Source organism: Acomys minous (genome assembly GCF_964271855.1).
Source record: "Acomys minous genome assembly, chromosome: 5".
Taxonomy (NCBI): domain Eukaryota; kingdom Metazoa; phylum Chordata; class Mammalia; order Rodentia; family Muridae; genus Acomys; species Acomys minous.
In genome coordinates, this window is record NC_140494.1 from 17,199,966 (window position 1) to 17,225,357 (window position 25,392).

Sequence of the window (25,392 nt, forward strand, 5' to 3'; positions counted from 1 at the left end):
GTATTTCGTGAAATTCTTTATTCTTGTTATTAAAACTTGGACTCAAGTAATCCGGTTTTTCTGGAAAAAGCACCTTGTTTGTAGGGATCATTAATCATCCTTTTCTACAATCACCTCGCCATGAAGCACCTTTCTTCTTTGACGTAACATATGAAAATAGAGTTGAGGAAACACTTAAATGGAAAAAGAAAACAAAGAAAGATAAGGTATTGCTTTAAACTGTGCTCAAAACCTGTAAAACATGAGAGTTCACAACTTTATACAGGACCGCACACAGGAGCCACCCCAGTACTCAGGGCCGCTCCGGCTAAAGGCAAGAAATGGGGGCCACGCGCTTGTCATTCAGAGCCCCTGGAGGTACTCTTCTGTCACATCAAGTTCACATACCTTGAAAAACATATTTCCCATAAGGATCTAGATGATCATTTTATTTTTGGAAATCAGTAACACAGAAATAAGTCAGAACAAAGGACGGCAGGCCCCGCACTGTCTGCTTTTATCTGTTCTGTTAACAGTGTCTGACACCATGAGCACCTACACGCACATGCATGTAAATGTCCCAACTGCACCCAACCTTCATCCACACCCACTGTGAACGGCTGCTCATGCTTTCAGGACAACACACATTAGTGACATGGTTAACCTTTGGATCAGTAAAGAGACTGGACCTGGGCCATGCTCCCAGATGTGGCATCCAGGGAAGGGCCAGCACAGGGCTCTGATCCGAACACTCCTACAGCTGGCCTAGGGGGTCTCTGTCGTGCACACACACACAAGCACGTGCCCAGGTTATACCAGCTGTGTACATGACTGCCCGTGCAGGAAATTTGGAGAAAACTCTGAACCAATATGAATCAAGACTTTCAATCACAGTGTAAAGGCCGGCGGCTGAACAAATATATGCCAGCTATGAACTCCAAATTAAAAGCATCCCAGAATTTCAATGTCTTCTTCAAGCAACAGTATATAGTGTTGTTTTCAAAAAGTGTTTTTAAAGTTTTAGGTCAAATACGACAAGAATGTAGAATGGGTTTGTTTTTTATTTACGTACGTCCCATCTTAATAAGTGTAGTCATTTTGTATCTAAGGGCCTAAACATTCAGGTCAGGTATATTTAAAGCAAACCAAGCAATTATGAGGAGTTATTCTATAAAATCCTGAGTAGCTTAATAGAAGGCACTGCATCCTGGGTTCCCTGAAATTCTCCCATCTAGGATGTCCTCGTTGGGGAGTGAGAAATACAAGCTCTCTGTACTAAAATAAGCACTCAAATGTTACTTTTAATTATCAAAGTAAAACCAGTTGACATTTCTAACAATATCAGTGAGGATGTGGAAACACCGGCCTCTGACGGACTGATCTAGGGCAAGTAGGCACAGGCGCAATGAACTAGGATGTTGCTCCTGGCAGAGGTCAGACTTGCATCTCCTAGGACACCTGAAGAGTTCAGAGGTTACAGGTTGGAAGCTACAAGTCATTCTCTAAAGATCTTGGATTTTATTAGATAATCTCAGAGGTCACAAGAGAAGTGACCGTAAGAGAGGTCACCTCTGTGACCATAAACAGTCTATGTGAGCTGTGATTCCACTTGCGGAATGCTCCCCCTACCCAGACTCTTATAAAGCGAGGGGTGTGACAGTGTTGTCCATCTTTCTTAGCTCACCAGCACTGTCTAGGTGAAACATCAGGCTAATGTGGTAAAAAGACAAGGAGGAAACATCCTACAAACTCTATCTATTCTGGTTTTAGAAAATCTCCAAAGTTGGGGTTCTCATGGACTGGACAAATCTGTAAGCACATCCCCATGAAACAAGAGGCCTGACAGCCTGCCCATGTATGGGCCGGACTCAGGAAATTTCTCACTCCGCCTTCTACATCCCACTGACATCCGTCTCTTTTTTATTGATAAGACGGATGAATCATGTTTTCCTCTTTTATTTGCTACTAGTGACTAAAAAATTTAATTTAAAAATATATCACTCTTAGTGCCTGAAAGAAGAGAACAAAGTCTCATGAACTCATCGAAACTGCTGAATGACAGTAGAAATTAGTAGGGAGGCTAAATTATTCAAAAAGGTTTAAGAAAAGCAGTTTTGTTCCTGTCAAGTACACGAAACAACAATAAGACTAAAAAGTCACTTGTAATAAATCTCCAATTATGCCAAAGGGGTGAAAACGATGTCAAGTTTTCTTGATGGAATGCTTGTGATTCACACACAGAAGTGTAGGTGCTTGTCAACAGTTCTACAGATACACTCTTTGAAAATGATTTAGGTTTTTTTTCCCTTTTAACTATACCAAGCATATTTAAATGCTTTTGAGAAAGCAATCACTTGAGTATTAATTTACTTACCTTTGTACATAACCTGTTTAAAATAAAAGCTGCCTCCCTTCCCTTCAGTTATCCTAAAGCAGACGTGTTCACGTACTCGGGAGCAATTATTCTCATTTCCCCCTGACTTTTTAAATTAGTTTCGGGTGGTATTCCAAACACTCGCATGCCCTCCCTTAAATCCAAGTACTAATAAGCCTATACTTACGTGGTATATATGAGGCCATGGTTATGAGAAGAAAGTAGTAGTAGTCAAAAGAGACATTGTACTTGTTAGGAAGCCTAACTGAGAACATTCCTGACTTCTTCACGTAAGGCAAGGCCGCGTATATTGTGAGAAGTTCCCCAGCAACTCCAACAGGATACAGGATGATAAAAAAGTTATATCTGGAAGTAAAAAAAAAAAACTGATTATTCTCTAGAACAATTACTGTATCTTATAGCACAGCCCTTCCCTTACTACTGCATTTTAACTTAACAGCCTCTCTGAATGCAAGTGGAGTGTATCACACAGGTTGCTAATTTAATCATATGCGTGTTAACTATCACTCTCTTCCTAATAGTAATTCCTATTTTCAATGACAACATGGGACTAAAATAAGAAGTCAGTTTACTCTACAGAGTATTACAATATTTTTATAATTTACTTAAAGGTATGTGTGCAGATTGTGTTTGTTTTTTTTAGCCATGTGGGACTGCTGTGTTGGCCAGGTTGGTCTTGCATTCCTCCTGCTTCCTTGAAATATGTAGTCATAACTGTCCCTTTCCCCCCTATAGCCAGTCATGAATGCTGTGCCTTAAAAAGGCCAATTAGAACCCTAATTTGATAGCTTAACTTTCAAGTGACTAAAACAGATATTTTTAGGTTATCTGGAAAATTCTGATTACTGATTGGACATACTTACTACTGCAGGAAACTAACAATATGACTTCAATCAGTAGACACTGGTAATTAATGCATGGTGCCCAACCACCTTTGCAGCAAGCAGAACTTGTATGGAAACTTCATCTGTTTTTCCTTTAACCTCAAGCATGTGGAAGCATCTACAAAGAATAGTCATGTAGCTCTGCTTGTGCTGTGCTTGCCAAGTGAGCATGAGGCTCTGAGTTTGATCCCCAAGCACTTGTATAACCCAGGCATGGTAAAGCACATCTGTAATGCCAGCATTTTGGAGATAGAGACAGGAGGACCAGAAGTTCAAACTCATCTTCCACTAAACAGAGAGTTAAAGACCAGCCTGGGATGCACAAACACTGTGTGTGTGTGTGTGTGTGTGCGTGCGTGTGCGTGTGCGTGTGCGTGTGCGTGTGGCAGAGGTAGGGGGCAGAGAGAGAGACAGAGAAAGAGGAGAGATGGTAGGTAGATGACGGATGGATGGTAGATAGATAATTAGACAGAGAGATAGATGATAGACAGACAGATAGATGATAGATAGGCCCCCTGGTTCCCATGCACTACAGACATGAGGAGATAGGGTGGACCTACAGAGAAAGAAGGGAAAAAGGCTCTTTGCTATTCCTACCTTTTCTGGCCTTGCTTGGTTATGCTCCTGCTCTCTTCACAGTCTATTATTTCATCAACATTTTCCCACTTCACCTCTTTAAATCCTATAACCAAACATTTTATAATCCCCTTTCAAACAAAATACTTGATCTGTTTTCAACCTCGTGAAGCTCTCCAGTGATTTTTTTTTTTAATTAGTATTTTCACTCCAGGGCTGGTAAGATGAGGCAGTGGGTACAGGGGCTTGCTGCAAAGCCTGACAACCTGAGCTCCCCCATGACTCAGAGTGAAAGGAGAAAATGAGCCCCTGCAAATGTGTCCTCTGACCTTCACAGGAGCATCTGGGATAGCAAGTACCCAAACACACCCACCCACCACAACCCAATCAAGAAAATGTAATTAAATTTTTATAAATTATTAGTTTTTTTGGTTTTTTGTTTGTTTGTTTGTTTGTTTTTTCCTTTGAGGAGACAGGGTTTTTCTGTGTAAAGCTGGCTATCCTGAAACTTTATCTGTAGACCAGGCTGTCCTCGAACTCACAGAAATCTGCTTGCCTGTGCCTCCCAAGTGCTAGAATTAAAGGTGTGTGCCACTACCACCTGGCCATCACTTCAAAATTAAATAAAAAACATTTTTAAAATGTTGAAGTGCGAGGCCACACAGAAAGAGTTCCAAAACAGCCAGCTCTACACAGAGAACCCATCTTGAAACAAAACAAACAAACAAACAAAAAGTTGAAAACATTAAGGTTAATGAAAATTCATAATGAGATAGGAATAAATTGTATAATTTATTTCACCTTACTTACACTAACTATGGAAAGCCTGGCTACCTTGGAGAGTCCCAATTGTTACCTAAAATTTCTTAGAGAAAATGTACTCCTGAAATTAAAATGGCAATCAGAATAAAAACATAACCCAACATAAAATAATCCAGGAACGTCTGTAACTCATAAATAGAACCAAGATAGTCAGTCATGACAGTAGGTCAAACTATAAATAGGAAGCCATTTCTAAGGTGAAGTTTTATTTGCGGATAATAGCTTGCTTCCACACTTAAACTTAAGTATGGGTATTATTTTAGGTTGTTAAACAAAGTTGGAAAATATATTTAGATATTTGAAATTTCCAAAAGTGTTTGGACATGAAACATAATTATTGATGAGGATAGCATGGCACAGTGGTACACACCTTTAACCACAGAATTCAGGAGGTAGAGGAAGGCATGTATTTGTAATTTCAAGGACAGCCTGGTCTACATAGCAACTTCTAAGCTGGCCAGGGCTATATTACTGATGATTATAATTAAATGATACACACATTAGGACACATATTTCAATGTTGAAGGATTTCATTTAAAACCTTTTGTGTAATTGTTAGACATGGTCTCACACAACGCTGGCTTGGCTTTGAACTGCCTATGTAGTAGAGACTGGCCTTGAACTCCTTATCTTCCGTCTCCACTTCCCAAGGGCTGGACTATAGGTATGTACCACCATGCCCACATACTAAGCCCTTAACACTAATGAAATGCAAAGGATTTCAATACACGTTGAAGCATGAAACAGTAATCTGCACTTTTCTGGAAATTTATAACATGCACACACACTCCAAAAAGTCAAGCCACTCAACGTTAATCATCCTGAGCTAGGCAAACACGCAGCGGACACAGTTACCTCCTTCAAAAAAACCGTGAAAACACAGTTCATGAACAGAGACGATGTTCAGAGTTAGTACACTCGAAGGAACCAGAGGTCCCAAAGGCTACTGTGGAAAATGGAAATGACATGCGGTCGAAGATTAGGTCCAACTTGCATGCAAAGCTGCAAACTTCTGCAAAGGCCTAATCGTTACATGTAAATACATTTTCACGTAGACTAAGAATAAAACGCCCCTAACACATAACAGTGCAACCTTTTTATGACAATGATAAATTGAGATACAATTTTAGAGCGTTCTATTGTACGTAAAATTGCAAGTCACAAATGCCTAAAAAGAAAGAAGAATATTTTAAAAGCCTAAGAGACTCAAAATTACAATCAGCAATGACATCCCAGTGTAATGGGATTATGAATAATTTTAAAAGTTTTATTTCCTTCTTATTTGTGTATTCATACATTCTAATTTATTATCATTAAACATGTATGATGTATCAGTTTTAAAAAAGAGTAATCATCTAAAAAAAATCAGGCTTTTAGCATATGGAGACCTAGAGCAAATGTGAAAACAGCTAGCGATTAACATGTATTAACATGAGGCTGGGCGTGGTGGCGCACGCCTTTAATCCCGGCACTCGGGAGGCAGAGGCAGGCAGATCGCTGTAAGTTCGAGGCCAGCCTGGACTACAAAGCGAATCCAGGACAGCCAAGGCTACATAGAGAAACCCTGTCTCGAAAAACCAAAAAAAAAAAAAAAAGTATTAACACGAGTGTCAGAGATTGTTTTATTTTTAAGTCATGTCTTCCCATGGAGCATTGACAGGCCTGGGGCTCACTTGTTTGGCCAGGACGGCTTTGAACTCACAGGAACCCATCTGCCTCCACCTTCCAAGTGTTAGGATGAAAGGCACATGTCATCACCCGGGCTTAAATATCAGTTTTTTTTTTAAAACAGAAATAAGAGAAATGGTATTGTGACAATTGAGATGTAATATGAATAAATTAATAAAATATATTTTTAAAAAAAGAGAGAGAGATGGTATTGTCTCTGATACCTTGTGGCGTTATTTATAATATCAGAAGGCTGGGAAGGAACACTGGGTGGCAGCACCCAAGAACTAGAGTTGAAGTGCTAGGGTGACATACACATGTGCTGATTGGAAAATGGACAGGAGGGGAGGGGGCTGCCTCCACAGTTAAGAGCGCTTGCTGCTCTGGAGAAGGACCAGAGTTCGGTTCCAAGCACCCACCTGGGGGGTGGGACTGCTCACAAGCACCTCTAACTACAGCTCCAGGGGAACTGATGCCTCTGAACACCTGCACTCACACACAGACACACTTGTACGCACATAATTAAAAACAATACAAATAAGTCTTCACCTAATAATACTTGAGAGCAATCAGCTATATTTTGAGTAAACTTCGTTGAATGTAATTCCCAAACTGTATGTGGTATTTTCCAAAAAGATAAAATAAATGATCAAGGGAGATGACATAAGGATATATGATTCGTTAGGCTACTACTTGAGGATGTGATTTTTTACATAAACTATATTTTGGTTTTGCTCTTTGCCTATGACCATTAAAAGTCAGCTTTCAGAACACACGTCAGAACACGGCTAGCGACTCAAGCAGCAGCATTTTGGCGTCACGGAGCTGTGACGACACGGCTGCAGCTCTCCAGGGTTAGCTGGGCACACGGAGTCAGCATGCACAGGGCGGGGAGGGACTAAAGGCAAGACGGTGCCACCTGGCCCATTTAATGAAGTGCGGCAAGTGGTCGAGAAGACTGAATGTGTAGAAGGAATAGCGAGTGATCTCAGTCACTGTCCACGAGACCAGAAAAAGCACCACGCTCTCTTCGTTCTGGATCTGCAGGTTAGAGAAAGCCACAGTGCTGTTCAAACTCCGGAGTTCTGTTCGTAGGGAAAATGCTTTTTTTTTTTTTCTTATCTGTCGCCTTTTATTATAACGGAAAGCAGAGCATAATAAAGTCATCATTTTATAATTGGTTATAAATGTGGAGCTTAACTACATCCTGTAGTTGGGGTGGCTGACTACTTAGTGATATTTCCCCCCTCGTTCCTCGGTCCAGCCAGTACATGTAATTAATATCCTAGGACATCATTCCCCTGAAAGGTGAATGGGAACAATCTAGCCTTCCAACTTCCTGTGACACTGTGGCAGTTGGAATAAGAATGGCCCTGCAGGCTCTCTCTGTCTCTCCATCTCTCCCTCCCTCTCTGTCTACCCCCATCCCCTCTGCCTGGCAATCAGGGTGTAGCTCTCGGCTGCTGCCCCAGCACCATGCCTGTCTGCTTCCCGCCACGATGATAGTGGACTAATGCTCTGAAGCTGTGGGCAAGCCTCCAGCTCAATGCTTTCTTTTAGAAGAGTTGCCTCGGCCGTGGTGCCTCTTCACAACAGAGCAGTGACTAAGGCAGATACCAACTCTAATCTGGCCGTTCCTCTTTGTCTCTAACATTCATATCTCATTTCAGCGTTGTCATGTCTCAGCTGGACCATTATAAATATTTCCTACGTGGTTTTGTTTTTTCCCTTTCTTTATTCTCCTCTCAGATGAAAATTTTCTTAAAAATAAAACAAAGCTAATAATAATAGTGAAATCAGATAAGTCGTATGATTTGAAACTTAACAATGATTTCTCATTGCTTAACAGGCTAAAAGGTAAACTCTAACATCTGAATACAACGTAACAGTCCTTATAACGGGAGCTCAGAAGCCTCTACAACTTCCTCTGCGGTGACTTAGCTCTCCCTGTTTCTCACTGTGGTGATGCTACACTTTGTATTATCTCCAGCCTGCGCTGGGAACTTCTGTGTCTTTGCATGGGCTGATCTCTCTCATAAGAATTATTGTTTCCAATACAAAACCCTTTCTCATCCATTCAGACCTAGCTGGTAGATAGCTAGCAGTCTTTGCAAATCTTCCTGTTATGCGTTGAACATGAACTGCTCCCCACAGGCTCATGTGCTGAAGAAGCCTGATGGTGGCACCACTCAGGGAAGCAACAGAAACTGGCAGGGGTGTGGGGGAAAGGGTCCTCGCTGGAGAACATAGGACTGGTGGGGTAGAACGCTTAAGGTTACACCTGACCCCTGGTCCCTTACTCTCTCTGCCTCCTGGCTGCTCTGCTGCTATGAGATAAGTAGCTCATACATGCCCTTGCCCTGATCCTTCTGTATGGCCCATCATCAGTGGAGCCAGGGGCTATATGCTGAAACATCTAAAACAGCGACCTAAAATTAATCCCTTCCCCACCAAGTTGTTCATGTCAAACCTACTGTCACAGCGATTCAGCCTAACACGCCTCCCACACCCTCCCGGCCACCCAGCTTCTGCTCGCTTTCCCATCCTGACATTACTTTTGGTTTAACACTGTGTTGATCTGCATTGAAACTTCTCTCGCTCTCTGGTTTTTTTTTTTTCCCAAGACAGGGAGGGTTTCCTCTGTGTAGCCATGGCTGTCCTGGAACTCACTCTGTAGACCAGGCTGGCCTTGAACTCAGAGAGCTTCGCCTGCCTCTGCCTTCTAGGGGCTGGGATTAAAGGTGTGTGCTACCACGACCCAACAACAATTTTCTCACTCTTATACACTGGTCAGTGCTCAGCTCACATGTTCCTCACGGACGGAAGCCCTCGGTCACTTCCTAGAAGAGACTAAACGCTAGGCATATGCTGCAAGGCATCCTGGGCTCTTGACTCAACGCACTTAAAACAAGCGCAAGGAAGCCAGCATTTGCCCAACTGATTAATTTAGCTTTTCTCCATCACAGACTCCAGAGCATAAGAAACATGTCAACACCGTTGACAGCCACATCCTCAGCAGTGTCGGGCACAGACAGGTACCCAGCTGGTACCACCTGCATGACAGTGTGACCCAACATCCAGCAGAGCGACAGCTGTAGTTGCCTTACTCATTTCTGGAAAGCCAGGGATTAGCTCTTCCAGATATGTAGTGCTGTTCATTTTTATATAAATTTATTATTATTATTATTATTATTATTATTATTATTATTATTATTACTAATCACACAGTATTTATGTGCAACAAATGCTTGTTGAATTAATTAAGGAGTTGTTGATAAGTATCTATGGGAATCTACTGTTGGATTAAAATCAAATAGTAAAATAAAGGGATAAAGCCTCTGGAGTTCCCCCTGAGGAACTCCCATTCCTAACTTCTCTTTATGAGTTCCCCCTCTATGCGGTGTTAGCGACTCAACTATCTTTCTTCTCCTTCCATCAAGTTGTCTGGCTCTGGCTCAATTATTATATTCCTTCAGTGTGTCAAGTGTGGTAGTCCTGCCTTTAAACTAGTAAGCAACTGCAGTGAACCCATGGGCTGTGCGTGAGGTGTGCGCTCGGCCCTGTCTGGTCAGCAGTCCTGGTTAGGGACAGGTGGTTCCAGTCAGCTGAGAGAAAGATCCCAGTCAAGAAGGCTAAAGTGCGGAGTAGTGAGAGGGCACACGGTCAGCGATCTGTCCCCACGTGGACAGGAGACCAGGCAGGCTCAAAGGAAATGGAGAGGGAGGTTAGGTGTCAGTCCCAAAGTACAGAGACGACAAGAAAGGAATCTACAGGATGGAAATGGGGCCAGAGATCTGTCCTCAAGTGGACAGGAGACTACAGAGGCTGTCAAGAAGGTCAGAAGGGTTGAGCTGAGAAATGTCTCTGACATGGGTTTAAAAGGCCCAACATCCTCAGAGGCACTTGCACAGTGTTTGTTTTGTCTACATGGTTGGAACCACTAATTAGATTTAGTAATTAGGTCTCTCTGCTGTCATGCCTCCATAAATAATGTGTATATTTTCCCTAAGTTCCTCAAACTTTAACTTTCAAATTTTATTTTAATTGGCAAATTAAAAATGCTCATATTTATGGTGCATAACATGCTGTGCTGAAATATGTATGCATTACAGAATGGCTGGATGGAGTTAATTAACTTCCACTCTACCTTGGCATATTTCTCGCTTATTTGGGGTAAACACTTTAAATCTACTGTCAACAATTTCCGAGCAGACATTGTCAGCATCCGTAGTCACCACATACAACGGCTCTCTTAGACTTACTCTTCCTGACTGAGATTTTGTACCTTTGGGTTTACAGATAACAACTTGATAAATTCAGGTCTTTTCTGTTTGTTGGGACATATGGGGACTACAGTTGCTACTGCCCCTTGCTGTAATGCCTTGTCCTAAACAAGGACAAGAAAAGGAACCGCTTAAAGTGACAACTTCAAAGATTAAGGAGGATAATGACTTCGGTAACGAAGAAACAGACCGGAAAAAGATGCAGTCGGATGGACATGAGTATTCACCCTACATCTAGAAAACGCAGGAGGAGGAGGAGTTACAGACAGAAGATGACACCACTGCTCACTCTACATCAGTGGGGGGCCAGAGGCAACAGCCACCTCCTCTTTGCCCAACCATTCTGCTCCCCCAACACTACAGTGTTGCTACTTTAGGTTTCTAAGAATGAAGAAACTCAAGTAGACAACATGTCTGCATCACTTACGGGTTTTATACTGTGAGTGATGAGCCAAACCATGAAGATTCTTGAACTCACTTGGACCCCGGTCACAAGCACAGAAGTGGGGACAATTCCTGGAAGAGAAATCAAGTCAGCGGTTGCCTCCAAGGCGGCTTATAACAACAGTATGAAACTGAAGCAAAGACTCACCAATCAGACAGTGGACTACCTGTAGAGAAAAGGAGAAACCACAAGTCATTAATATGTACACTAAATATCCATCAACAGGGGTAGGAAACAAGCCCAGAGGTATAATGCAATTAGCCAATTAGGGTTCACATTGTTCGAATGAAGTATTTCCAAATAAAAACCATAGCAGACATAGTGAAAAACTTACCTCAAGCAAAGCAAATGTTTGGAAAAATTTAAGTGTCTTCTGAATGCTTTTATATAAACCTCTGTGTGTTCCTTTTTCCATATAAAAGCGTACCATAGCAATAGCTAGAACCAACCACCTAGAGAAAATAAAAGTATTTTACAAAGTTCTATCAAAACTAATATTACTGATACGTGCATGCAATTATAGTAGCATTACTTACTATTAGCAATACCTAAGGGGTAGAAGCAACCAAGGTATCAATCACTGACTGGACAGATCCTTTGTAGAGTCTGCTTACATTTCAAAGTCGCTCTACTGTAGCACGAAGTCAATCTACAATGATACCTAAATTCAATCCCACCTTTTTTCCCCACTCAATTTGCTCTCCAAAATATACCAACAGTAATATTTTAGATTCCTATCCATGGGGATGTTTCCTGCAGAACCAGATTATTATTCTATCCTTAAAAAGAAAGTACTCCAACGCATGCTATGGCATAGATGGACACTGGAGACATTGTCCTGAGGGAGATAAGCCAGCCCCAAATGGGCGAATGCTGTATCTCATTTCCATGAGGGACCAAGAGTTGCCAGAGGCTTATGCATGACAAGACTGGTGCTTGCAGGAGCTGGGAGAAAGGGCGGATGGCTGTTAGTATTTAATAGGTACAGAGTTCTTTCTTGTGGGACAAAGTTAGGGACATGAATGGTGATGGCAGCTACATGAACTGTGAATGTACTCAGTGCTGCAGGACTGCATATGTTATGAAGTTTATGGTGACAAAGCATGCTATATGTATTTACCCCAATTTTAAAACCTCACTAAACCTCTTGAAAAGAAATGCCCAAAACTGTACAAGCATAGTTGTGCTTTATCCTTCCCTTAGCCCGTTGTTTTTTAAAAAAGTAGCTCAGAGGGAAAAGGACAACAAATGGCATTCTGTAGGACATACAAGGGGCCAACTAGTGACAAAGCAATGGCTAGGATATTTTTGTATTTTAGCAATTAAACTGAAAGACTAAAATAGGGTACAGAGCTAAACAGAGAATTCTCAATGGAAGACTATCAAATTAGCCGAGAAACACTTAAAGAAGTGCTCAATGTCCTTAGTCATCAGAGAAGTGCTAATCAAAATGACTCTGAGATTCCTTCTTACACATATCAGAATAGCTAGGGTCAAAAACTCAAAGGACAGCACATGCTGGTGAGGATGTGGAGATAAGGGAACACTACTTCATTGCTGGTGGGAGTGCAAACTTGTAGAATCACTTTGGAAATCAAATCTGGCACTTTCTCACAAAATTGGTAATAGTGCTACCTCAAGACCCAGCTATACCACTCCTGGGCATATACCCAAAAGATGCTCCACCATACAACAAGGACATTTGCTCAACTATGTTCATAGCAGCTTTATTCATAATAGCCAAAATCTGGAAACAACCTAGATGTTCCTCAACTGAAAAATGGATAAAGAAACTGTGGTACATTTACACAATGGAATAGTATTCAGCTTTCAAAAACAAGGAAATCTTGACATTTGCAGGCAAATGGATGGAACTAGAAAAAAAATCATCCTGAGTGAGGTAACTCAGCCCAGAAAGACATGTATGGTATATACTCACTTATAAGTGGATATTAGCCCAACATAGATGCCCTTCGAGAGATCTCCCAGCATGAGATCGAGACAGATACTGGGACTTGAAGCGAGACTTTGAGCACAGTGTTGAGACTTGTATGGAACAGTGGGGGTATGGAAGGACCCAGAGGGGCCAGGAGCTCCACAGCGAGACCATCAAGGCCAGAGAATCTGAACACAGGGGAGCCAGCACAAACTGATGCACCAACGAAGGACAACGCATACAGGGAACCTAGACCCCTTGCTCGGATGTAGCCGATGGACAGCTATCGCCACATTGGGGGGGGCGGGGAAAGAGGGGAGGGACTGCCACTGAACCTCTGACATGCATTCTGGTGCCCACAATTTGATCCCTGCCCCCGAGCAGGATGGCCTTGTGAGCACACAGAGGATGAGGATGCAGGCTATCCTGATGAGACCTGATAGGCTGTGGCCAGGCAGTGGGGGAGGAGGACCCCCTGTCAGAGGTCTAGGGGAGGGGAATAGGGCAGAAGGTGGAGGGAGGGTGGGAATGGGAAGATACGAGTGAGGGGAAAACAATCAGGATGTAATGTGAATAAATTATAATAAATAAGATAGTTTTAAAAACTGACAGACTAACAGAAGTAGTTGTATGTACTAAAAATGAGATTATCAAAGCATTTAATAATTACATAATACCATAGTACCAGTTAGTTTATATTTCTGTGATAAAACATTTTGACCAAAACCAACTTGGATGTGCTGGGGGTGGTAGCATACACCTTTAATCTCAGCACTTCGGAGGCAGAGGCAGAGGCAGACAGATCTGAGTTCGAGGCCAGCCTGGTCTACAAAGTGAGTTCCAGGACAGCCAGGGCTACACAGAGAAACCCTGTTTTTAAAAAACCACACACAGAAAAGTAAAAGAGCAAAAGCAACTTGGAGAGGAAAGGGTTTGCTTCAGCTTATACTTCCAGGTCACAGTCCATCATGGAAGGAACTCGGGACAGGACCTGATCCAAAACCCATGGAGGAATGGACTACTGCCTTGCTTCCTTGCTCGGCTAGCTTTGTTGTTGTTGTTGTTAATACACCTCAGACCCACTTGCCTAGGGATGGCATCACCCATGGTGGGCTGAGTGCCCCCCCCACATCAATCATCAAGCAAGACAAGGCCCCATGGACATTTGATCTGGGCAGTCCCTCTGGAGATTTTCCCTCTGCCCAGTTGACAAGTTGATGATAAGTGACTAACCAGTTCAAGTCTCAAAATAATAATAATAATAAACAATGTCAAGAGCCGTATTCATAAGAAAGTACAGTATGTAATTTATGAAGACACATAAAAACCTTTAATCATTTATTAATTTTCACTAAACAAAACCAATGGCTGTGATATAGAAGAGATACGTACAGGTCAGATATGAATCTGCTTTCAAAGAGTTGTTGTTGGAAACAAGGTCTTACTATGTAGGTCTGGCTGACTTAGAACTCACTGTATTGAGTAGGCTGGCCTCAAACTCAGAAATCTGTCTATCACTGTCTTCTGCATGCTAGGATTAAGGATGGATGCCACCACACCCAAACAAAAGTTGGGTTTTTCAAAGAGAGAAGAAAAGAACATACATTGACCCTTGTCAGCTTAAAGATGGATGTTGAATATGCACCTTATGCCATGAACTAACACTTAAAAGCTACACTTATGGGGCTGAAGAGATGGTTCAAAGGTTAAAAGCACTGACTGCTTAAACAGAGGTAAAAACAGAGGTTAAGAGGTCCTGAGTTCAATTCCCAGCAACCACATGGTAGCTCACGACCACCTATAATGAGATCTAGCATCCTCTACTGGCCTGCAGGTGTACATGCAGGCAGAGCACAGTATATATAATAATAAATAAATCTTTTTTTCTAATGGTTTCTTTTTTAATTTATTTAAATAATTTATTCAGATTACATTCTGATTATTATCCCCTCACTTTTATCTTCCTGTTCCCCCTTCCCTCTCTTTTTCACCCTATTCCCCTTCCCTAGACCTGTGGCAGAAGGGGACTCCTCCCCCACCATGTCTTAAAAACAAAAAGTGGGACTGGAGAGATGGCTCAGGGGTTAAGAGCACTGCTTGCTCTTCTAGGGGTCCTGAGTACAATTCCCAGCAACCACATGGTGGCTAACAACCATCTATAATGAGATCTGGTGCTCTCTCCTAGTGTACATGCAGGCAAAATGTAATAAATATTTTTTTTTAAAGCTACACTTGTGGACTGCAGCTTTCTGGTATACACATCTCACTCTTCCTGTAGTTCCTGGTGGGAGCTAACTTCTTCCTGGTTTCCCGCTCCACTCCTAAAACATGCTGAAGTTTAAGAAAGATGCCTTATCGGTAGCTTTAGAAGCCTGGAGTTCTCCATCTATAGACATGACTAGTTACGCTAGGCATAAAGATAGGGAGGTATCAAAGTGTACAGTCAAATGGGCTTCTCAAATATATAATTATTATGGTTTAATTTTTGTTACTAAATAGCTTAAATCAGCGGCTTTCAACCTGTGGATTGTGACCCCTTCAGGGATCAAACAACCTTTTCACAGGGGTCACCTAAAACCATCCGGAAAACACAGATATTTACATTATGTTTCATACCTAGCAAAATTACAGTTTTAAAGCAGCAAAGAGAATAATTTTATGGTGGGGGGGGCGTCACTACAACATGAGGGACTGTATTAAAGAGCCGCAGCATTAGGAAGGTTGAGAGCCACTGGCTTAAGTGGATTCCTACAAAGACAGCAGTGACTAGTGCAAGCTTGACAGAACCGAAGGACAGAGTGGCACATGCAGGCTCACTCTCCCCTCCCCCCTGCTCAGCGTATGGCACACTGGACAAAACGGCAAAGCACCAAGCAGATGTCTAACGCTGCCAGACTTCTGAGATGCAGAAATACTAATGACTCTAACAAGGGCAGTAAGCAGACCTTCAGATTTATGTTTCAGACACAGCCACACACTAATGTTCAGTCCTTGCAGTGAGCTTCTGAAGGATTAGTTAACTCTACTGTTGAGAAAGCAGACGCGGAGGGACATACAGCCAAGCCAGCTGGGATGCAGAGCCCCCACCTAATTCAGTGTGCTACTGAGCTACTGCACGCTGTCCTGGACTGGCTCCAACCCCAACGATGGCAGAATATTCCATGTTTACCTTACATTGTAAAGGGAGACAACTGTGCTCAAATAGTTTGATACTGTGATTTCACAGAAGTGTGCAGGCCACTCTCCCCGAGTGAAGACGTTAATTCACTCAAGCCTACCGCTGAGGGCATAGCTCAGCGGAAGATTGCCTAGTGTCTATGAAGCCCTCCGCTCCATCACCAGCACTGCAAAAAGAAAAAAGTTACTGAACGCATCTTCCAGTAAGGTGATGGGCATGACTGAAACGGAGTCTTTGAAGTCGCCAAACCTCTGTCCTCCGACATCCGAGCTTTATTTGATTCGGCTCATGGCACCGCCCTCTGTAAGGGTCACTGCTGGCATCAGTACTAAGCTAACCCTAAAACACTGATTTGGCAGCGTACTAAGTACCTTCCTGGCTCAAAACGTAATGACTCTACCAACCTCAGTTCTAACTCTCTGAGGTTCTAGTAAGAAAACCAGAAGATTAATGTGGACATACTCATTTGCATTTTCCATATATCCGTCTTTTGGAGGCAGAGACAAGTTTGACAGCTAAAAAAATTTAATTTGAGAAGCAATTACCAAAGTAACCACAACAAAAAAACAAACAAAACAAAACAAAACAAAAACCATCCAAGTATTAAGTGTCCTTTCATTTAAACAGCATTTCTGTGATGTTTCAATTTTGGCATTGTCCCATAGGTGGCAGCATTGTACCAGCTACACACTGCACAGCTCAAAACAAATGTTCGCATCAGAGGTAAAAAAGGACCACCAGAGTATTTATTCTGACTCCATCTGTTTTCTAGTAAACAAGGTCAAGACCTTATATAAAATAATCAGAGCTCATTTCCCAAGCAATACCTTCACAACGAATGCCTGAAGTTTCTTTAAGGACCCTACATTTAGCAAACTTTGGGTATCAGTTTAGGAGGGGAAAAAATCATAAGCAACTGGAATTTTTCGTATTAGGAATTAGTTTGAGGGATGTTCTGTTCTTTTTTGCATTTTAAATGTGCCAGGGATACTGATTACATGAACTCAAATAGAATCAATCCGTACCTGACAAACCAGATTCTCCAATCAAGCGCACACCTGCGATGCAAGCACTCTGGAGGCAGAGGGAAGAGGATGGCTTCAAGTTCACGGCCAGTTTGGTCTACATAACAAGTTCCAGGCCAGCCAGGGCTACACAGTGAGATTGTCTCAAACAAACAAACAAAACCACCAGATTTTGCTTGCTTGGTTTCACTCATTCATTCACGAATCCATCTTTCAACAAGTATTACTAAGACACGTAGGTGCTAACATGAAGAGAACATGATTTCCTTTGGTTCGGGCACTCATTTAGCAAGTAAAGATAAGAGGATGGTGCTGTATCAAGAAACACGGGCCAGAACGTACAAAATAAAGGGCCCTTTCTATGTCACCCTGGCTGCAAAGCCCATGAAAAGCTTATCTCATTCTTTTAGCTACTGTCTAGGATTTCCTTTCCTTCTAGATTTCTCAGACACAACACCTGTTCTTTAAAACGCTTGGTTATCTACATTCATATCTCCTCTAGAAAACTTCCACTAAGATTTTTACTATAAGGCAGCGTCAAGCGTACATAAAGGTACAGGGAAAGATCAAATGATGCCACCATGTGCCTGCCACCCAGCCTACTGCACACGACCATGCTGTGGTCAGTCTTCTTCCGTCAAATGCTTACACTCCTTCCACACATTTGAATTAGATCCATGATACCCTCTAATATGGTCCTCGATGTTTTACTGTATGTCTCTAAAATTATTATCTTTATGAGTAAAACTAAAACCTCAGTGTCCTAGAAAAAAAAAATAAGAGCTTCTGGCTGTCATAAAACATTAGAGAGGCTAGCAAGATGGCTGAATAGGTGCCTACCACCGTAACCACATTAGGTTACTTTGTGGGTTCTTCTTTCTTCCACCCTTTCAATCCCCTAACGCTAGATAAAAGAGGGGGGGAAGGGATAGAGAGGAAAGGAAAGAGATCCCTGAATAAAGTCAGGGGTGGGAAAGGGGGAGACATTATCCTTAGACTACTTCCTGCTGATTAGGGACATTGAGCTCCTTGGGGCTATCAAGATACCTAATTTCTTCTTGTTTCTTTTCTGTGTACAACTACTTACCAAATCACGACCAACAACAAGCAACAACCAACAACTAACCATGCCTCTCGGGACCCTAGCGTTTATATGCCCTCTGAAAAGTCCCTAGAATTCTAAAAAATAGAAACTATCTGCAGCTGGCAAAACCACACTTCTGCTGGAGCACTAGGCAAATCATAGTCAGCTGCTGCATATACCCACACCTGGGATTAAAAAGAAAATACACTCTTACAATATTTCTGTGTCTTTTTTTAAGAAACCAAAATTCCAGCATTCTCACTACTAAACTCGATGACCTGAATTTGATGTCTGGAGCTCACATGATGGAAGGAGACTGACTCCTAAACATTGTCCTCAGACCACATGAACGGCACAGTGTGCTAACACGCCCACATGCGCAAGCACATACACCATTAAATGAATATTATTTTAATTAAAAAGAAAACATTGAGCTAAGGTATAAATTTCCTTTATTGCCTTTTTTAAAAAAATCATGACTGAAACACGGTTCATATACTCTAATAATTAGGTGTGTCTCTTGTTACTCTTGAATCTGCAGGTCTCGTCCTCCCCCCCTCCCCTTCCTTTCAAGTCCTCTGTTGAACACTGGGTGGCTGGACCTGCAGTGTCCCACTCTGTAGCTCTTGCTGATTGGATACTTTAGGTCATTTACTGTGTTTTGCCTCCAACATTCCTACAAATTGGCAGTTATTTCTAGGGGCTCTGTAAGACACTGGCAAGGTTATTTAACACGTTGTGTGGTGCATTTCTAAAGGAGCAAAACATTTCTGGCCATTCTCTCTTTGTAATGTTAGTGGCTATCGATGTTCAGTGCCTGGACCCACCATTTCAATCATTGTTGAAAAATGACATCCTAATTTGAAATTTCTTCTTTGTGCGTCCTTTAACGATTAGGCTTCCAGGGGAGATGACCTCCTGTTCTCACACAGCTGTGCTTTCATATACTATACATTAACACCTCTTAATTGCATTTCCTAAACTAAATTACTGCTGCCTTCTAACATGCGTGCTTTCACTAGCTGCACAGTGGCACTCATGCCAATAAAGAGTTAAACTGAAAGGTTCAGAGGTAAGATTAGGACCACCTGCTCCCTGACAGCTACAGTTAGGAGATTAAAGACAAGCTGCAACCAAGAGAGGATAGTTGCAAATCACAAACCTGGCAAAGGGCTATTTAAAGAATTTTTTAAAGCTGATATTAGGAAGCCAAACAGCTCATCAAAGGAAAATAATTGGCAAAAGATTTGAAGAAACATTAAACCCAAGAAGACATACAAAGCTTGCCAGCAAGTAAGCCCATGGAAACATATCCAGTATCATTGGTCATGAATGTGAAAATTAAATTCACAGTGAGAATATACAATATACTTACTGGGTATGGTGGCTTGTTTTACATGATTTTGACTTGGGCTAGAGTCATTTAAGAGATGGGAACCTCAACTGAGAAAATTCTCCCATAATATCAGGCTGTAGGCAAGCCTGTAGGGCATTTTCTTAATTAGCAATTGGTGGGGAAGGACCCAGCCCATTGTAGGTGGGGCCACCTGGACCAGTGGTCCTGGGTTCTATAAGAAATCAGGCTGAGCAAGCCGTGAGGAGCAAGCTAGTAAGCAGTACCCCTTCATGGTCTCTACATCAGCTCCTGCCTCCAAGTTCCTGCCGTGTTTTAGTTCCTGTCCTGACTTCCTTCGATGATGAACGGTGATGGCGGAAGTGTAATCCAACTAAACCCTTTCCTCCCAAACCTGCTTTTGGTCATGGTGTTTCATCACAGCAATAGTTAATCTCTACTAAGACACTGGGTGTCTAGAAGGAAGGTCACTGGTCATACCAACGGCTGGCAATGACACGCAGCAACCGGAAGTCTCGTTTATTGGTAATAGTAAGGGAAAATGGCACGACACCTTGGAAAAAGACATCAGTGGCTTGAGACATGAGACGCGACTACTCTATGACAGAGCCACTGCACTTTTAATTATTGTTCCAGGAAAAATGAAAGCATAAATCCACACACACACAGACCTGTCCATGGGTGCTCACAGCTTTATATATACTATTTCCAAACTGGAAATTGCCACCATCAGGTAAGTGGGTAAACCAACTGTGGTATATCCATTCACTCAATCAACCATCCTTAGCCATCACAGGTTTGTTATCTAAAAGTTATGGCTATTACTTGACATTTTGCGAAATGAAATTTGATTTACTCATCTACCAAGGCATAGTCAGTGTAACAGTGAAAAGAAAAAAATCTCAGACAGTTTCCCCCTTTTCCAAGAAGTGTAATTTCAAATTAGTTACTAGGGTTAAGAATGAGTGTCTTGAAGCAGGCACTGCCCATCAAATGCTTTGGCTAAGAACTTCAGGTCTATTACCTCTTTACCCCTTGTAATAATACAGTAAAGCAGCTGTATTGTTCCAGGTCTACAGATGGGAAAAACAAAGGGTCGGAGATCAAACAGCTTATCCAACTTTACTCCATTACAGAACAGTGAGACAGAACCTTTAATCAATAGTTTCATGGTGTCTGCAAAATAAAATCCACGCATCAGTAAGGCACCAGAGGCCTTGAAATGGATGGACCAAGCCACCAGTCTATCTGCACTTCAGGCCCATTGTTGTTGCTTAACTGACGGCTCCCAGCCTCACGTCTCTATACGAACACATACTGTCTTCTTGTCCATGTCTGGTAAGTCTTACTTACCCTTCAAAGACTCCTTCAAATGCTTTGATCTCCTTCACTCAGGTTTCTCAAAAGTCTCCCCTCCTCTCAGTCCTCTGGCACCTGCTCTGTAGGCACTTATCCTATTGTATTTTTATTGCAATTATTATCTATCTGTAAATACTCAGGTTGTGTTTCTTCAAGGATGAGCCTAGAATATGTGCCTTATGTTTCCCAGTTGACCTAAGACAGTGTACTAGCATCTATAGGTTCAGAGGTGTTTGTTGAAAAGCAAAGCACAGATGTTCACAATTCTAGCCAAGAACCTATTTTGAGTAAGCCACATATGTACTGTAAAAATCCTTCCAGCCTTCAAAGGTGCCACCCTATCCCCTCCCCCGCTCCGGATTTGCCTAAAGCCACTAATTCCATGAGGTTGGGGTAGGGAGATTTTAAATATCTCTATAGCCTAACTTAATCTGTGGTGGCACATTCAGTCTTTATATACAGTCTTATATAACAATAAAAAGCATAATTATGAAAGCTAGAAGGGCTTTATTAATAGTAAGTGGAAAACAGGAGCTTAAACAGTAGATATTCATCACCCATGTTCTACAAGATAGTCATTGATTCATACAGAGTATTTATTACTTCCAGGAGCTTATAATTAAGAATTAGTAAAATACATGGTATGGTTCAATGACAGTAAGTGGGATGGAGAAAACTCAAGGAGTCAAGTTGTGCTAGTATGTCAGTGAAGATGCCCAGGTAAAGTCTCCCTAAGGATAGAGATTTGGGTATAAACTCGAATGAAATCAGACACTCAAATGATAAGTAAAGAAAAGTAAAAGATTATCTATAAGAGGCTTATAGAATTACGTGGACTCCTCCATCTGGGTGCTCTGTCCGGACAAAAATAACACAGTGACAGTGGGCCCTCTCAGGACAAGCCACAGACACATTAGGATAAGCAGTGGCTTGCTGGAAAGGGCAGAACAGAAGTGACGTGTGAGAAGCCAAGGCATTTCAACTTCTGTCCCGTGAGGTTGGGGAACCTAGAAAAAGTTCAATCAAGCTGACTCAGCCCCAAGAACAAGGGTGACGTCATAGAACGAGTGAGCAGCCTACGCAAAGAGGGAGAGAACTGTAAAATGCACAGTGGAAAAATGGTGAGTTGGGGGCTTCAAATGCAAGAAAACTGGAAAGGTAAATTGGGAAGCGTGTCGAAAGTGGTCCTCAGTGGTCCACCGATATCCTCCGGACAGCACAGGGTCACTTAGATCATCTTAAATTTCCATCCAAGCTTTTTAAACTGGGGGTGCGCAGCAAGTTTTCGCTTTTGAAACGGTAACGTGGCCTTAAAAATGGAACATGGACTGGACAGGAACAGTCAATCAACTAACACAGGCTGGGTGCTGCCGAAACATTTGCTAACTGATGAGACTGTCTCAGAGGCGAGGTGACTCTCTCAGGCCCTGCTGCAGTGTACGGCAACTGGAGGTGCCCGGCTCTGCAGTCAGTCTCGGAGGAAATCCTTGCCTGACACATTCTGGTTGTGATCTCCAGCCAATGACTTAAGGTCTCCCCGTGCCTCGCTATGAGATATTGTTCTGTACCCCTGTACCCCTAAAAACAAGATGATAAAGCCAAAAGAATCAGCACAGTCCCTGGCGCACAGTAACCCCCAATAAATACGCACTTATACACTGTATTTGCTGCACAGTGCCATAATATATAATAGGTGATCAACAGGAGCATTTGTTAAAAAGATCGCATTTTTCTACACTTGATCTTAGCCAAGGGGTCAGTTCAATCACACCTTTTCTATATAACCGCGGGATCGGTTTAAAGCACAAAACGTTTCCTCACATTCATGTAAGGTAAAACTTTCAAGGCTGCTGAGAAAGTTTCTACGGCAAGATAACAAAGGGCACTTTCAAAATGGTTTTGAGTCACTGTAGAAGTTATTTGACAGCTCTTTGAAGACTGATCTTGTACAACCCTAACTTCCAAACCACACTAAGCCTAGAAAGAAAGAAAGAAACAAAGAAAGAAAGAAAGAAAGAAAGAAAGAAAGAAAGAAAGAAAGAAAGAAATCAAAAGAAAAGATAAGAAAAGAAAAAAACCATAGATGGGGAATCTGGAAAAGACAAGGCCATAATGATGCTGGACACCTGCCCTATTCCAGGTATTCTAACAAAGTCCCAAATTAGCATTCTTAAGTGCCATGCTTAAAAAGAAACAGTAGGTGAAGACACAGCCCACCTATCTGCTGCACTAGGAACCACAAGCCCCGGGTCAAGTGTGCGCAGCTAGCAGAGAGCTAGCGGACAGCTCCCGGTTGGTGTGAACGGACCGGGCGTTTCTACAACAGAAGCCTCCCTCCTGACCGCAGTCGCCTCCCCCGTGGGTCGGCCCTGCATTCCTACCCCGTCTATACTTAACCTCCTGCCCGCGCCCCGCGCCGCCGCGCCACGCCGTGCACCGTATTAGGCAATGCCCAGCGAGCTGTGGCCGGCCGCCCCGCCCCGATCCATTCAACCCTGCTGCGCCCCTCCCCCATCCCCGCTGCGCGCCCCCGCAGCACCGGGACCCCCCAGCTGCCCAACACGCGCGCTCTCGCTCCATAAGCCAGCCACCCCCCATGGCGCGTCTCCGCCTCGAGCCCTGAGTGCACCCCCGCGCGATTCTGTTCCACCCCCCTCCCATGCGCGCGCCCTGGTCAAGGCTCGACCCCCCAGCAGCCCTGCGAGCGCGCGCTCCCCGCGTCCCCGTGCCCAGATCGCGGAGAGATGGCACAACTGCGCGCGGAGCGTGTAGGGACCTTCGCGCGCACGTACCCGGCGGTCATGGCGATATTGTAGAAGGTGAGCCAGGCGGTGGCCAGGAAGCCTAGGCGCCTCCTCTTGCCAGTGGCTTCTTTCTCGTCGCCGGCCTCGGAGGCGCCGTTAGTGCCGTCCTCCTCACTGGACGCCATGGTGACCGCGCACGCGAACCTGGAGGAGCAGCACACTGGAGCGGGAGGGGCCGGCTGAGCGAGCCACTGAAGCGCCGCCGCGGGCTGCTGCCGCCTGGGTCCAGCGCTCCATGTGCGACGCGCGGGGGGTCGGCGCCGCCAGCCCCGCCGCCTGCAAGGGGGAGGAGCGCGCCCCCGGCCGCGCGCCCCGCCCCGGCGCCGCCTCTCGGGAGCGCGCGCTCAGAGCCCGAGCCCCAGGGGTGGACCAGCCGGGGTCACAGCTTTGAGGCGGTGTTGCGCCGCGCGTTACCGCCGATGAGCTGTTTGTGCTGGCTGTGACTTCTTCCTAGAGAGACGTCGGCGGCGCGCGTCCTGGCTGTGGGTGCTTGGCTGGTGCGCCTTGTCCAGACAGAAAGAGGGCACCTGGGGTGGGGCGGGGGGTTCTGCCCCGCGAGCAGGGTCTCCCCACTAAAGACGCAGGCTTCAGAGCTTCTGGAGAAGCAGCAGCACCTGCCAACCTTGTCCCGTGTCATTGCTGGGTCAGACATGTATAGTGGGTTCTAGGGAGTCTGTTCTAATGTCGCATACCAAAGGGGAGTTGGGGGGAAAGGACCGGGCAAGATTATGGATAGGTGTTAAGATACTTACAGGAAATCCAGCCGCAGCCGGGTTAGCAAGTTCCCTGCCCTACTGTGTGAAGAAATGCCCCACTACTCTCCACACTTGATCTCTCAGCCCCCTTTCCCTTTTCCTTTCTAGCATGTGGCTTAAAAAGCGGGCTTCAGCTGGGCATGGTGGTGCACGCCTTTACTCCCAGCACTCGGCAGGCAGCTGGGTGAGAGTTCGAGGCCAGCCTGGTATACAAAGGGAGTCCAGGACAGCCAAGGCTACAGAGAGAAACCCTGTCTCGAAAAACCAAACAAACAAACAAACAAAAAACAAAACAAAACAAAAAAACCGGGCTCCAGAGTCAGCCTACTGAAATTCACCTCGCAAATTCCTAAGTCCACCTGTCTGTGAACTGGGTAGTTTATGAATGCCCAAGTTTCCGCAAAGAAAATAAAATAACATACATCATAGAGATGTAAGGTTATGTAAAATATCCATCAAAAGCAGGTACTGACATACTACAGTTTGTCACCTCAAAGATGCGCATTAGTACTTTTTCCAGTGACCTTGCTTATAATCCAGAGAAAGAAATTTTGCAAAGGACAAAACGGAAGGTGTTAGGCAGTTCCTGAACAGGAGTCCACACCGTGGCAGAGGGGACGCTACAGGCCAGTCCTCTTGGAGTGCACATTATCCTAGGCGTGGAGGACGTGGAAGAGCACACCAAGGTCAGGAGCATTACCCACACAATTTGGTAAATGTGTGTGGGGGGGGGGGCAATGTGGAGGGGGTAGTTCAAATAAAACCTTCCAACAGAAAGTGCAATGGGGGTAAGTTTACTAAAGCATGTGTCTGGGCTTATGCACCAGTGAATCACTGAAGCAAAA

The 25,392-nt window shown here is 43.6% G+C and overlaps 1 protein-coding gene across 1 annotated transcript; it reads right to left on the reverse strand.

Annotated features, from left to right (window-relative positions):
* Positions 1-24,189, reverse strand: HACD1 (3-hydroxyacyl-CoA dehydratase 1). Its single transcript, XM_084782152.1, has 7 exons — positions 23,781-24,189; positions 11,387-11,504; positions 11,200-11,218; positions 11,035-11,123; positions 7,244-7,365; positions 2,541-2,719; positions 1-173 (listed from the first exon to the last, which is right to left on the reverse strand). Exons 1-7 carry the CDS (start codon positions 23,915-23,917, stop codon positions 91-93), a joined length of 747 nt encoding a protein of 248 aa, XP_084638278.1. The 5' UTR covers positions 23,918-24,189; the 3' UTR covers positions 1-90.
* Between the last annotated feature and the right edge of the window lie 1,203 nt (positions 24,190-25,392).

Coding starts and splice junctions, on each gene's coding strand:
- HACD1 (XM_084782152.1), bottom strand. CDS start 23,917: ATGGCGTCCAGTGAGGAGGACGGCACTAACGGCGCCTCCGAGGCCGGC. Junction 11,505..23,780: donor AATATCGCCATGACCGCCGG/GTACGTGCGCGC, acceptor TATTTTCTCTAG/GTGGTTGGTTCTAGCTATTG. Junction 7,366..11,034: donor TCACTCACAGTATAAAACCC/GTAAGTGATGCA, acceptor TCTAACCTGCAG/ATCCAGAACGAAGAGAGCGT.